We start from the raw sequence: 15,146 nt of genomic DNA, 5'->3' as shown, positions 1-15,146 counted from the left end.
ACTTCAAATACTTCTATTTCTAGATGAAATTTAAATATTATTCTAACATAACAGCAGCAAAACATAACTCTGCATTTATAAAAGTGCTAAATGGGGATCCGTAATTAAATTATTCTCCTGTTTACAAGTATGATTCTGTAATAAATACTACTTCTATGTAGCTCTGTTACCAGTTTTTTATGTTTGGCTTAAAAACACACCAAACATACTGTCAGTTGTAGAAGGCTTATAATGTTATATTGCATGCCCTGTTCTGAAAGGGTACCTCAAGAGCCAACCAGCCCTTAAAGCTGAATACTTAGTCCACAGGGCAGTCAGAAAAGAGTTAAATTAACTGGAGTAAATAGGATTTCTACATTACATCAAAAAGCATGTGATATTCTGCAGCAGCTGGGAGTATTTCAGGATTGGCATGTTGTCTTCTTTTTTTTTTTTTTAATTATTTATTATTATTTTTTTCCCACTGTACAGCAAGGGGGTCAGGTTATCCTTACATGTATACATTATAATTACATTTTTCCCCCAGCCTTTCTTCTGTTGCAACATGAGTCTCTAGACAAAGTTCTCAATGCTATTCAGCAGGATCTCCTTGGAAATCTATTCTAAGTTGTGTCTTCTTTAGAACTAATTTCAACAGAGATGTTTAGGAAGGTGGATATTTTACCACTACCAAATGCATTTAAAGGTGACCTGTTTCTTTTGTGCTAATGTGACTCCCCTGAATAACCTAGCTACTAAACTGGTCACCAGTAACTTGGTCGACAGGCAAATCACGCCAAGAAAGAAAACCAGTATTCAAATTATTGTGTTAATGTCTGATCCACTTAATTTATTTTCAACATAAACATATAACCTCAATATGAGATGTCTAACTAAAGCAAGCACCACCAAGACCAAGACAGCATCTCTTCTTCTAGGTTTAGGTTGTGCCCAGAATTCCTGATACATGGAGTAACCCATACCAAGAGTCATTGCTCCCACAACAAAGCCTTGGGCAGCCACATGAATGTATTTTAGTATTTCCCCTGCTCTTCAATTTATATAATCCACATGCAGTGATTGCAGCAAAACCTGCCATTGCAGTGGGGACAAATGGTGCCTCTTTTGCTTTTTGAATAAGTTTAGATCCCTGATCCTCATCATGTGAAGAAAGAGAAACATCTGTGTCAGCTGACATAGTGATTGAAGAATCTTCCTACTACAGCAAGACCTCCCAAGCGCCAAACTGCTTTTGGTCCCATGCTCACACTCACCATCCGGCCGGCTTATATTTGCTTATAATTTTATCAGTCTGCTGTTCTGCACTAGTTTTAACTTTTACCTGCTATAGATTGAGAATTGATACTTATCAAGTTGAAACTTGATGCCTATGTACAAAGTTTCCCCAAAGTTCTCTTACTTTTTTAAAAAATTCCTGCACCTCTCATAGCATCTAGAAATGCTCACGTGGAGTTTGCAGACTTAAGTACTACCTTTTGGATTTATGTTACCATTCTTTTAATTTGGTCTTAAGTAAATAGTTATTTTAAACCCCTTTGAGATATGTGGCCATGTAGTCTTGGGTGCACAGGAGAATTAGACTTGATCCCTGCCCTCAAGAAATTTAGATAAACCAAGGCAGAAATACACATGAGACTAAATACCCTAATATGTATTCTGGATTGATTGGTGTATGTTTTGATGGAGGGAGGGAGAAAAGTTTTGGGCAGTGTCCTGAATGGGTAGTATTTGTCCAAAGGGCATGTACAAGGGATTTAAGACTTTCAATAATTGTTTATTGGGAGTTCCCAATGTGGTGGCTCAGCGGTAACAAACCCAGCTGGTATCCATGAGGATGCAGGTTTGATCCTGGCCTTGCTCCGTGGGTTAAAGGATCTGGCAATGCCTCGAGCTGTGGTGTAGGTCACAGCTGAAGCTTGGATCTGGCGTGGCTGTGGCTGTGGTGTCTGTAGGCTGGTAGCTGTAGCTCCGATTCAACCCCTAGCCTGGGAATTTCCCTATGCCACAGCTGCTGCCCTAAAAAAGACAAAAACAAAATAAAATAACTGCTTATTAATTGCCAACCATTGGCCAGGCTTTGTATTAGGAATTAAAATCCAATTATTACCCAAAGAAATTGCTTTCTCCTCATGGAGCTAGTCTGGTGGATAAAACAGATATTAAGCAAGAAATCAGAGGATATAATTAACAGAGGGAAGGGAGCAGTCCGTAGGGAGAATGTTCCAACTTAAAGGGACAGCTTGTGCAAAAGTCCTGAGATGAAAAAGGGTGTGGTACCACTGGTGTAAAGAAAGCTGGTATGGCTAGAGCATGGACAAGCTAGAGAAGATATGTGAAAATGAAGCTAGAGAGATAGACAGGGGCCAGAACAAGAGGCCTGATGTGAATGTGGCATACAGCTCCTTACGAGGCTCATTCGCAGTTTAGCTAAGAAAACAGTGACTTTTTTGTTGTTCTGAAATTACATGTTTAACTCTAAAATAAGACTTTGATTACAGGGTTGCCCTCTCATCCTCAGCATGAGTTGGCAAAGCGTCAGTGCACAGGTTGCCCTGGGATGATCGCCTTTTATATCAAGGGCTCCCTTCATCATGCTGAGACCTTCCTCAAGAGCCTGAAGGTAAACTCTCAGAACAGGTTTTTCAATTGTAGACAAGTTAAGACCTTCTAGCATTATTATATTCATTATTTCTCACTTCCACCCAGCTTAGATTAATGTTTTTGTACCTATAGGTCACACCCACAAGCCTCTTTGTTGTGAAATGCGTAAGGTTGGAACATCAATTAAAATAAGTGATAACACGAGTTTCCTGGAGGCCTAGCAGTATCCATAGCCACATGGAAGAACCAGATGGCTCTGTGTGTGTGTGTGTTTAGGGCCTCACTTGCCACATATGGAAGTTCCCAGGCTAGGGGTCAAATTGGAGTTGCATCTGCTGGCCTATGCCACAGCCACAGCAATTCAGGATTTGAGTTGCATCTGCAACCTACACCACAGCTCATGGCAATGCTGGATCCTTAACCCACTGAGCAAGGCCAGGGATCACACTGGCATCCTCATGGATACTAGTCAGGTTTGTTACCGCTGAGCCACAACAGGAACTCCAAGGTACTGGTTTTTAAATTTAAAGTGAACTACCTTTTCAAGTGAGTTTTTCTTTTTTGGCCGCCCCAAGGCATATGGAGTTCCCAGGCCAGGGATCAGGTTCAAGCTGCAGTTGTGACCTACACCACAGCTGCCACTATGCTGGATCTTTTAACCCACTGTGCTAGGCGAGGGATCAAACCTTCGTCCTGGCATTGCATAGACACCACCAATCCCATCGCACTACAGTGGGAACTCCTCAAATGAAATATTATGTGAAACTTCAGTAGTTTGGGGGCAGTGCACTGCCAAAAGTCTGTTCTGAAATCCAGCCTAGTAATGACTATCCAAACCCTGTGCATCTTAGGCTGCACCTGCCTAGAGTGAGAGAAGGGAGGCCTTTGTCAAACAGTCACAGAGGCAGGAGCCTCTCAGGGGCCCTGGGAAAGAGCCTGTGTAACTCCAAACATACCTTGGGCTTACACTGAGCTCATGTGTAAGCTCATGTGTAATGTATTTAAGACTCTGAGTTTTAAATTCTATAGATCTAAAGAAAAGGATGTTGCCAGATTAGTCAAAATCCTACTGGTTCTAAAATACGTCCACTTCTAAAATCAGAAATATAGTAGGGTATGGAGAAAGGAGTTAAATGTATGTGTTAATTTCATAAGTGATAACCTATTAACAATTAAGTGTGTATGACATTAGATTTCTTTATTTAAAGGATAACCACAGAGCTAGGTCTCAAATGTAATACTTCTGAGGTTTTAGAGCTCATGTTCAGTATTACTTAAGTAATAGGTCAAATAAGGAAGATTAAAGATTCACCTTAATCAACTTTTAGTATTTTAAAAATTAATACAAAGTATGTCTAATTGGTGAAATAATTATTATGGATTTTATTCTCATTTTTTCCCCAAGTTGTTTTTTTTTAACTCAATTTACAGTTTATTCATAATCATTATTATATTCTATCCCCTGCCCAGGCCATTTTATTAAAACCATTAATTTTAGATTTCAGTATTTTTGTTTTAGTGGAAGATCTAAATTAATGTTTTCTTTGTCATAGTTATTTACTCTGGCTGAGAGTTTGGGAGGATATGAAAGTCTTGCTGAGCTTCCGTAAGTATATTTCTGTTTTTCTGTTTTTTTTTTTGGTTGCACCTGCAGCATGCAGAAATTCTGAGGCCAGGGATCCAAACCATGCCATAGCAGTGACCTGAGCTGCTTCAGTGACAATGCTGGATCCTTAACCCACTATGCTGCCAGGGACTCCTATTTTTCTCAGTATTTTAATTTTGATTTCAGCTCCAATGATTGTTTTGAAAAGGAGTAGGATAAAATTGGGGATAATTCAAGATATTTAGCAGTAGGGCAGCATGGCACTGTCTAGTTGGAATGGGCTCTAACTCAGTAGAATGGAGACAAATAAAAATCTAATGGGGCTACTAATCAGTAAGCTATGTCCTCCCAAATATTGCTTTTTTCCTGTTTGCCTAAAGGAGATTCCAGCAGTAATTCTCAGGCCTCTGACCCAGGAGACTTTGTACCAGAAGCGCTAATTTCAAGGTTCCCAGGAAGGTGGAGAATGTGTTTCTGATAACCTCTGCATTCTTATTTGTCAGAGGAGGGCACTTGTTACCATCCAGCCCATTTATTTTCTGTTCTCTCTGGAGTAAACCTTGAATGGCTCATGTTGTCTCTAAGATAAACCCAATTCCTGGCCCTTCACTCACTGACAGAAACAATTCATCTACTTTCATCAAGGCACCAGAGGATATTAGGACACAAAACAGCCTCCGATCAGAGAGTCCAACAACTTACATTACAGACAAAGAAACAAAGATTCAGGAAGTTTTGCTGCTTATTCAGATGTCACTCAGGAGTATGTTAGCAATTTCACCCTGAGACTTTGCATCAGAAACCATGAGTGAGGAGGTTAAAGCAGGCTAGATCTGAATTTAAGACCATCAATCACTTAACCTTTGAGCTTCAATCTTTCATCTATGAAATGGTCTCAATAGTTAAAATAATGATTATTATTGAGTACCTGTCCCAGCAAGCATTTCTGAGCTATATCCTGATATATATATATATTTTAAATGGCTGCACCTGTGGCCAATGAAATTTCACAGGCCAGGGACTCAATCCAAGTCACAGCTGTGACCTATATCACAGCTACAGCCACACTGGATCCTTTACCCCACTGCACTGCATGGGATTAAACCCATGCCTCTGCAACAACCTGAGCTACTGCTATCAGATTCTTTTTTTTTTTTTTTGAAATTTTTATTTTTTTTTACAGAATAAAATACATGCATTTAAACACAATTACATTCACACAGATTATTATAACATGGATCTTAAGAAACAGATTGACTCCATCTGCTGAAGTGGAATGGAAAATATGCTGAGACAAATAGGAAATTTATTCTATACTTTATCCCATTTTGTATGGCTTTCATCCTTAATATTTAGTATTATCTATTACATTTCAATTTTTCTTTAACAATTAGCATTATATTAAAATTGTTATATTATGCAAATAAAATTTATAAAGAAGAAAGCCTTATATACCATTAAATATTTTATAGAGCATAATAAAAAGAATAACTTAACTGGTAAGCATAACAAAAATAAAACACCCTCTGAAAACAAGTAAAATATAAAATGCATAAATTGGTTAAAAAACAGTGTAACTATATAAATATGTCCTCACAATTTGTTACATCTTTTTGATTCTCCAACATAGGCATTACACCATTCTAGGTGATGTTATAAATAAGACATTATAGATCTTACCTTGTACCATGTAGAGAAATGATTATTAATAATACAATCGTAAAACTGAATTATTTAATTGTACAGTTGCATTATTTAATTATAATTATCAAATTCTTTGATGGAGAGGAAATCAGAATCAGATCTAAGAAGACTTCAGCATTCCAAGAATGATGTCAAATGACCCCCTTTATGGTGGATTATGCACTTATTTACTATGAGATATATTTCTTCTCCAGAGATTTCCTTGTTTGTGTATCAATTGTAGATTTTTGGTTTGCAGTTATTCTGAAGTTTTGATATAAGAGTCTCTGTGTATATGAGATTGTTTTAAGTTGTTCTATTAATTGCAAGTACATCTCCAGTGTTCCGCATTTGTACCCACCTCTTCTCATGATTTCTGATTTTGGTGGTATAATTGTGCATGGATGATTTCGTATCTTTACTGTATATATACCTTTACTGGTGAGCCTTGTCATTTGTGGAATTTTTGCTTCCTGTTGCTGTCTTTTCTTTCCTGCTTAGAGAAGTTCCTTTAGTATTTGTTGTAAGGCTGGTTTAGTGTTGCTGAATTCTCCCAACTTTTGCTTATCTGTGAAGGTTTTGATTTCTCCTTCAAATCTGAATGAGAGCCTTGCTGGGTAAAGTAATCTTGGCTGGAGGTTTTTTCCTTTCATCACGTTAAGTATATCATGCCACTCCCTTCTGGCCTGCAGAGTTTCTGCTGAAAAATCTGCTGATAACCTTGTTGGGGTTCCCTTGTATGTTGCTTGTTTCTTTTTCCTAGCTGCTTTCAAGATTTTGTCTTTGTCTTTAATTTTGGTCAGTTTGATTATTATGTGTCTCGGTGTGTTCCTCCTTGTGTTTATTTTATATGGTACTTGTTGTGCTTCCTGGATTTGAATGAGTGGTTCCTTTCCCATGTTAGGGAATTATTCAGCTATTATCTCTTGGAATATTTTTTCTGTCTCCTTCTCTCTTTCTTCTCCTTCTGGCACCCCCTATAATACAAATGTTGGTGCGTTTAACGTTGTCCCAGAGTTCTCTGAGACTCTCTTCATTTCTTTTCAATCTTTTTTCTCTTTTCTGTTCTGCATCCGTAATTCCCACTAATCTGTCCTCCACCTTACTTATTCATTCTTCTGACTCCTGTGTTCTTCTGTTAGCTGCTTCTAGTGAATTTTTTATTTCAGTTATTGTCTTTTGCATCTCTTCTTGTTTAAATTTTTTATCTTGTATCTCTTTGGTCAGTGTTTCCTGTAAGTTATCCATCTTTGCCTCCAGTTTATTTCCAATGTCTTGCATCATCTTCAGCATCAACAGTCTAAAGTCTTTTTCCTGGAGGCTGAGAATCTCCTCATTGCTTAGCTGATTTTCTGGGGTTTTTCCTTTCTCCTTCATCTGAGTTATAGTTCTCTGTCTTTTCATTTTTATAGGTGTTTGGTGTGGTGACCTTTTTACAGATAATAGAGTTATAGCCTCTTACTTCTGATGTCTGCCCCCCTTGTGGCTGAAGTCGGTATGAGGGGCTTGCTGTAGGCTTCCTGATGGGAGGGGCTGATGCCTGCCCACTGGTAGGTGGAGCCGATTCTAATCCCTCTGGTGGGTGGGGCTTTGTCTCTGGATGGGATTAGAGGCAGCTGTGTGCCTGAGGCTCTTTAGGTAGCCTGTTTACTGAGGGGTGGGGCTGTGATCCCACCTGGATTGTTGTTTGCCCTGGGGTTTCTCGGCACTGACTGACGGGTGGGGCCAGATTTTCCCAAAATGGCCACCTCCAGAGAAAGGCAACTGCTGAATATTCCCGAGAGCTTTGCCTTCAATGTCCTTCCCTCACAACAAGCCACATTCACCCCTGTTTTCCCAGGATGTCCTCCAAGAACTGCAGTTATGTTTGACCTAGGTTCCTGTGGAGACCTCGCTCTGCCCTGGGACCTAGTGCACGTGAAAGTCCGTGTGCACCTTTTAAGAATGGGGTCTCGGTTTCCCCCAGTCCTGTGGAACTCCTGTGCACAAGCCCCACTGGCCTTCAATGCCAGATGCTCCAGGGGCTCTTTCTCCCAGTGCCAGATCCCCGCACGTGAGGGTTTGATGTGGGGCTCAGAACTCTCACTCCTGTAGGTGAGTCTCTGTGAGCCAGTTAGTTTTCAGTCTGGAGCTTCCACCCCGGAGGTATGGGGTTGTGTTGAAATCGCCCCTCCTGCCTCTTGATATGGCCTCCTCTTATTTCTTCTGGAGTAGGGTATTTTTAAGGTTTCCGGTCCATTTTGGTGAAGATTGCTCAGTCTTTAGTTGTGAATTTTGTTGTTTTTAGAAGAGAAGTTGCGCTCCAGTCCTTCTATTCCTCCATCTTAATCCTGTCTTGCTGTCAGATTCTTAAACTACTATACCATAGTGGGAACTCCTGTTTTTAACAATGTTTCTATGATCATGTTATTATAATTATTACAGGGATAAATCAATGTCATTGCCTATTAATTTTCAACTGTATTAAATGAATGGTATGTTTCTATGTTCTAATTTTCATAAACATTTCTGGAATAACTATGTTCTGAGGAATGTCAGGGCTTACCAAAATTTCGGCGCATTTCCTGCCCTGTTATAGTAAATAGTTTATTGAGAGAGTCAGGCAATTTCATACTCTTAAAAAAAAATAATAATAATTATGCCCAAATAATGATTCAGATAATTAAGATAACCCAGGGAGGTTTTTGTTAGTTTTTCAGGAAGATGCTTGCTAGTAAGTCTGGATGCACAAGAGGGCACACTCAGCATATGAAATTGGTTTATTTTGATGAAATATGTATTACCTTAAGGCTCTCTTAAAAATAGACCTTACCTGGAGTTCTCTAGTGATGGCAGTGAGTTAAGGATCCAGCATTGTCAGTGCAGTGGCTTGGGTTGCTGCTGTGGTGCTGGTTCATTTCCTGGCCTGGTAACTTTCACATGTGGGTGTGCCCCCCACCCAAAAAAAAAAGATAGACCTTGCCTGATTTAGTTGGGGATTTCGTTTAAAGTTATTTGGCCCTCAGGCACTGCAGCTATGCTCTAAGCCCAGTGCCAGTGTCAGGGCTTGTCTGTTCTATCACCCTCATTGTCTCCCAACAATACAACAACCAGCACAGCACTGAAGTCAGGGAAAAGAAAGTAGAGCTAGTGTATACTGGGTTGGTCTCTGAACCTAATAACATGTGTTAACTTGGTGACCCTGGGAAAATTACTTATCTTCTTTCAATCTCAGTTTCCTCAACTGTAAAAATGTGGATAACACTGTACCCAGCTCTTAGGATTGTTGTGAGAACATAGGGGAAAGAAATCCCCAAGCTAATGCCTTGATCCATACTAAGTACCCAATAAATGCTAATTGCTATTATGAATTATTATTTTTTATTAGGCATAAATATTCCAGGTGCTTGTAAGTGATTCGTATATGTTTCTTCCATTCATAACTGTGACAGACTTTTGAGATAGTTTTTTGTTGTGGTTGTTTTTAGGGCCTCACCTGCAGCATATAGAAGTTCCCAGGCTAGGGGTCAAATCTGAGCTATCTATGGCTGCTGGACTACACCATAGCCACAGCAATGTGGGATCCAAGCCTCATGTTGGACCTTCACCACAGCTTCACCCGGCAGCGCCAGATCCTTAACCCACTGAGCAGGGCCTGGGATTGAACTCATGTTCTCATGGATACTAGTTGGGTTCATTACCAATGAGCCACGACAGGAACTCCTGAGATAGGTTTTATATCCAATTTTTATCCATTTAAGAGTATGAAGTAATGCACATAAATGATTTAGTTGAAGGAGTTCCATTTGTGGCTTAGTGGGTTAAGGATCTGACATAGTGTCTGCGAGGATATGGGTTCCATCCCTGGCCTTGCTCAGGGGGTTAAGGAGCCAATGTTGCCTCAAGCTGCAGCCTAGGTTGCAGATGCAGCTCGGATCTGTCGTTGCTTTGACAGTGATGTAGGCCAGCAGCTGCAGCTCCTATTTGACTCTTAGCCCAGGAGCTTACATATGCCACAGGTGTCGCCCTAAAAAAACCCCAAAAACAGTAGCAAAAAAAAAAAAAAGATTTAGTTGAGTACCTGTCTGATGGTAAGCAATAAAATGTGATAGCTACTGTTGTTTTAGATATGGACATCTGACTTTGAGGACAGGTAACTTTTCAAGCCCCTACACCCAGTAGGAGGGGCTGAGATTTACACCCAACTCTATTGGTCCCAGAGGCCTAAGTTCTTATTTCTATGCTTTTACTTTCTTTTAAGGAACTAAGAGCCTAAAAAGGCTGAACATTTTAAGGAGGATGTTTGCATGTACAACTTCATTATAGTGATAGAAGATATTCATTTACTTTGAGCACAACTAAGATTTGTTTCTCTGGACCTGAAGCAGATAGGAGAAAGCGATTCCTTCTGGTGGTGGGGGGGACAGGGGTGAGTGCTGGCGTCAGTGTACATCTTAGTGCTTCTTAAGACTGTAAGCCTCTCCTCCATGATGGCTCGTCCCCTAGATTCTCACTCCTCTGAGCTCTGGCAGTCCTCCATGCTTGTTCAGCATTCGCTGTAGACTACTTTATTTTTTGAATTTTCTTTCTTTTTTTTTTTTGGTCTTTTTGCCATTTCTCGAGCCACGTCTGCAACCTTACACCACAGCTCATGGCAACGCCAGATCCTTAACCCGCTGAGCAAGACCAGGGATCGAACCCGCAAACTCATCGTTCCTAGTCGGATTCATTAACCACTGAGCCACCAAGGGAACTCCTGAGTTTTCAAGTTTTTAGCTCCTGCTTTGTTATCTAGGGTAGAGAAAATATCTCACTCTTGGTTTCCCCGTTCTTGCTCCAACACCTGACCCATAAGAGGTGCTTTACCCTTACACATGCTGACGATGATCATGCATTGCTAGATGGTTTTTTTTTTTCATAAATTTTGGATTTTATTTATTTATTTATTTATTTATTTTTATTTTTTGTCTTTTTGCCATTTCTTGGGCCGCTCCCACGGCACATGGAGGTTCCCAGGCTAGGGGTCTAATTGTAGCTGTAGCTGCCAGCCTACGCAAGAGCCACAGCAACTCGGGATCCGAGCCGCGTCTGCAACCTACACCACAGCTCACGGCAACACCGGATCCTTAACCCAGTGAGCAAGGGCAGGGACCGAACCCGCAACCTCATGGTTCCTAGTTGGATTCGCTAACCACTGCGCCACAATGGGAACTCCTGCTAGATGGTTTTGAACCTCTACTGAGGCCTCTTATGTCATGAGCCTCATGCTGGAATTCCTAATGCTTTGCGATCGGTACTAGTAATCCTAGGCTGTCTTTCCCTAATCTGCCTCCAAAGTCCAGTTCTGGATTGATCTTTTGACCCAGAGGGAATTAATGCTGGCCAGCTCTTGTCCAAGAGTCCTCTCGTAGGTCCAGCTGGATGGTCACGGTGTGTATGACTTCTGGCCAAGTATTCATTCAGCCTGGTGTTAAAATCTACACATTGGATACTGTGTCTTTCCCTCCTGCCTGGAGGTGCTTGACTGGTCCCTTCAGTGTCTGATTGAGTATACCTTACTGATGGTGTAAAAATAATAAAAGATCTTGGTTTTCTTTTTTTCTTATTCTTTTTTTTTTTTAGGGCTACAATTGAGGCATATGGAAGTTCCCAGGCTAGGGGTCTAATTGGAGCTGTAGCCGCTGGCCTACACCACAGCCACAGCAACGCCAGATCCAAGCCGCATCTGTGACCTACACCACAGCTCAGGGCAACTCCAGATCCTTAACCCACTGAGCAAGGCCAGGGATTGAACCTCCGTCCTAATGGATACTAGTCAGATTTGTTTCCACTGAGCCATGACGGGAGCTCCTTGGTTTTCTTTTAAAATCATAACTAGAAGAGATAATTTTCACAATTTCTTAATTTTTTGCCTTTGAAACATTGTAGGTATATGAAGCATTTGATATCTAGGGTAGAAAAATTTTAGAGATCCTGCTATATGGCACTGGGAACTCTAGTCACTTGTGATGGAGCCTGATGGAGGATAATGTGAGAAAAAGAATGTATACATGTATGTGTGACTGGGTCACTTTGCTCTACGGTAGAAAATTGACAGAACCCTATAAATCAACTATAATGGAAAAAATAAAAATCATTTAAAAAGCTCTAAAAAAAAGGAAAAATTTTGAAGATAATTGCAATTTGTGAAATAGAAATTCCACTGCTACAATATAGTGATCAAAAATTTGCTCCCTCTTTTTTCCAGGGCAATCATGACCCATTCATCTGTGCCTAAGAGTGACAGAGAAGTCCTTGGAATTAGAGACACACTGATTCGACTCTCTGTGGGCTTAGAGGATAAACAAGACCTAATGGACGATCTAGATCAAGCTTTGAAGGCAGCAGTAAGTTTTATTATTTCAGTGTGTGTGTGTGCTTAATTTTGGGGCACAGCACAGGGCAGGAGTGGTTTCCCTATATTTATGGAATGGCCTTACTGTGAACTGTAAAGATTTTCACTTCTCTTACTACAATAAACATGGTATGTAAATGTTCAGGGAACTCAGCCGAACTGCAGTTTTTTTTGTTTGTTTTTGGTCTTTTTAGGACTGCACCCAAGGCATGGAAGTTCTCAGGCTAGGGGTCGATTTGGAGCTATAGCTGCCAGCCTATGCCACACCTGCAGCAAGGTGGGATCCAAGCCGTGTCTGAGACATAAAACCACAGCTTGAGGCAACGCAGGATCCTTAATCCACTGAGCAGGGCTGGGGATCTAACCCGTGTCCTCATGGATACTTGTTGGGTTTGTTACCACTGAGACATGTTAGGGACTCCTGAACTGTAGATTTAAAAGATGAGAGTCTCCAGAAAAGAATTCTTGGAGAAGGTGAAGTCATTCCCTGAAGGTTTAATAATGTATTTTTCTTGTGCACCATTAATGCAGCACCCTACAAATGCAAGTCACAACTAGCATTCCAGAATTGCTATTAGAAGTTGCTTCCTGAGAAGACCAAAACTTCTGAATAATTGAATGGACCATTAAAGAGCCTTCGTACAATTTTCAGGTGAAAATTCCCAAGGCACCTCATTACCTTTCACAACTATAATCTTCTAGGGATCATCCCTGATAAAAAGTTTCCCTTTTGTAATTGACAGATAATTCTGTTAAGGTCTTTTTGTTAATTTGCGTCTGAAGTAGGTGATATTTGTGCTGCTGTTGGAGATTGTGTTCTTTTTTCAAGCTTAAGGTTTATATTGATCATGTTTACAGTATAGTGGTAATTCATTTTGATGTTTTCTGAGGAGTTTAAATTATTAAATGAGTATTCTTAAATCTAGTGTGATTTTTGTATATTGTTGGAAACAGCACTCAAAGCGATGGTTTACACTTAATTACCATAAGCCAAAAATTAAATATCTGAAAAGTCTGTGAAATTCTACTGATTCAAGATTGTACAATTAAAAAAAAATAAATGTAATTATCAAATGCATCCCACTGTGATACTTCTATATTATGTTTATATATTATGCATTAACTTGCATTCCTGGGCTCTTTTAATTCCTAACTCTTAGAGGTTTCAACCACTTAAGTTCATTTTTATAAATTCAGTTGTATAACTATCATGCTCATCTATTAGTGTTTGCGGACTAGTTATAAAATCTGTACATGGCAGGTTAAAAATCCACTTTTTTTTTTTGGCTGCTCCCATGGCATGTGGAGGTTCCTGGGCCAGGGAGCAAATCAGAGCCACAGCAGTGACAATGCCAAATCCTTCACTGTTGGGCCACTGGGGAACTCCAAAAGCCACTTTTATAGAGGGAAATATAAAACAGTATTGTTTGAAACAGTAAATTTGTTTTAAAATCTTTTATAGTTAGGTGCATATTCAACGAGTTATTGTCAGTAAGTCATGAGTAAATACGTGGATTTTCAAAAATTGTTTGTACTAAAAGCTTTCAGTTATGTTTGCTATCACCATTTGTTTCAGTTATAAAAGCCTATCATTGGAGTTCCCTTGTGGTACAGCAGGTTAAGGATCTGGTGTTGTTGGTACAGTGGCTTGGGTCATTGTTGTGGCATGGGTTCAATACCTGGCCTGGGAGCTTCCACATGTCACAGGTGTGGGCAAAAAAACAAAAACAAACAAAAGCCTCTCACTGAGGTTGATTAATAATAGTGCTGGGTAGGAAGAGAATACATAAAAATACATGTTCTTATATATTGTGCATATTCTGAATTGTGTGTATAGGGTGGAAATTCTGTCTCTGTGGAGCATTTTGAAGTCAATTATACCCCACTATGGTTTCTGGCAGATGATTTCTTGCCATTTCAGTACTTTAAGGCTGTGGGGATAAACAAAAGATCTTTAGAATGAGAAAAGTGACAGCTATTCTAAACTTACTAGAGAGTCAGCTACTGTCATTTGGGTTTTGGCAGACTCAAAGGAAAGCAGAACATAAGGAATGTAGAAATTTTAAGATCTTAATATGGATGAGAACCAAAAATTTCCATATTTAAAACTGTTAGATGGCTTGTTTTGTTTTGTTTTGTTTTTTAGGGCCGTACTTGCGGCGTAGGAAGTTCTCAGGCGAGGGGTCAAATCAGAGCTACGGCTTCCAGCCTACGCCACAGCCACAGCAACGAGGGATCTGAGCCATTTCTGCAACCTACACCACACCCAGCTCACAGCAACACCGTATCCTTAACTCACTGAGCAAGGCCAGGGATCAAACCTGCCGCCTGATGAATCCTAGTCGTGTTTGTTAACCACAGAGTGGGGAAGGGAACTCCCAAACTGTTAGATGACTTTTAAATGAATAACATTAAGTAGCTGTCATAAATGTTTTTTAAAAAGCTAAGGTAAATAAAAACAGACAAGAATGGAAAAGCTTTGTGGTGTAAAAAGGGAAGCCTTCAGGGAGTTCCCGTCGTGGCGCAGTGGTTAACGAATCCGACTAGGAACCATGAGGTTGCGGGTTCGGTCCCTGCCCTTGCTCAGTGGGTTAACGATCCGGCGTTGCCGTGAGCTGTGGTGTAGGTTGCAGACGTGGCTCGGATCCCGCGTTGCTGTGGCTCTGGCGTAGGCCAGTGGCTACAGCTCCGATTCAACCCCTAGCCTGGGAACCTCCATATGCCGCGGGAGCGGCCCAAGAAATAGCAACAACAACAAAAGACAAAAAAAAAAAAAAAAGGGAAGGCTTCAAATATGAGAGGCTGCTAAGAGGCTGTTGGCCTAAGGAAGCAGTGGGCCAGCTAACTTGAAGGGGGCATTCCCTGTGATTGGCTCAGGGAGCA

The 15,146-nt window shown here is 40.5% G+C and overlaps 1 protein-coding gene and 1 pseudogene across 1 annotated transcript in view; one reads left to right on the top strand and one right to left on the bottom strand.

Moving 5' to 3' along the window:
• Positions 1-13,341, top strand: part of CTH (cystathionine gamma-lyase) — a 32,184-nt gene extending 18,843 nt beyond the window's left edge. Inside the window, exons 9-12 of the mRNA XM_047788656.1 lie at positions 2,499-2,620; positions 4,155-4,207; positions 12,117-12,255; positions 12,795-13,341. Coding sequence (XP_047644612.1) covers positions 2,499-2,620; positions 4,155-4,207; positions 12,117-12,255; positions 12,795-12,821 — 341 coding nt within the window. The 3' untranslated portion in view covers positions 12,822-13,341. The remainder of the gene's footprint in view (positions 1-2,498; positions 2,621-4,154; positions 4,208-12,116; positions 12,256-12,794) is intronic.
• On the bottom strand, positions 796-1,195 carry LOC125132195 (HIG1 domain family member 1A, mitochondrial-like; annotated as a pseudogene).
• Positions 13,342-15,146: the final 1,805 nt, after the last annotated feature.

This window comes from Phacochoerus africanus, chromosome 8 (assembly GCF_016906955.1).
Source record: "Phacochoerus africanus isolate WHEZ1 chromosome 8, ROS_Pafr_v1, whole genome shotgun sequence".
Lineage (NCBI taxonomy): Eukaryota > Metazoa > Chordata > Mammalia > Artiodactyla > Suidae > Phacochoerus > Phacochoerus africanus.
Note: the sequence above shows the minus strand (reverse complement) of the source record. Positions and strands in the feature narration are given on the sequence as shown.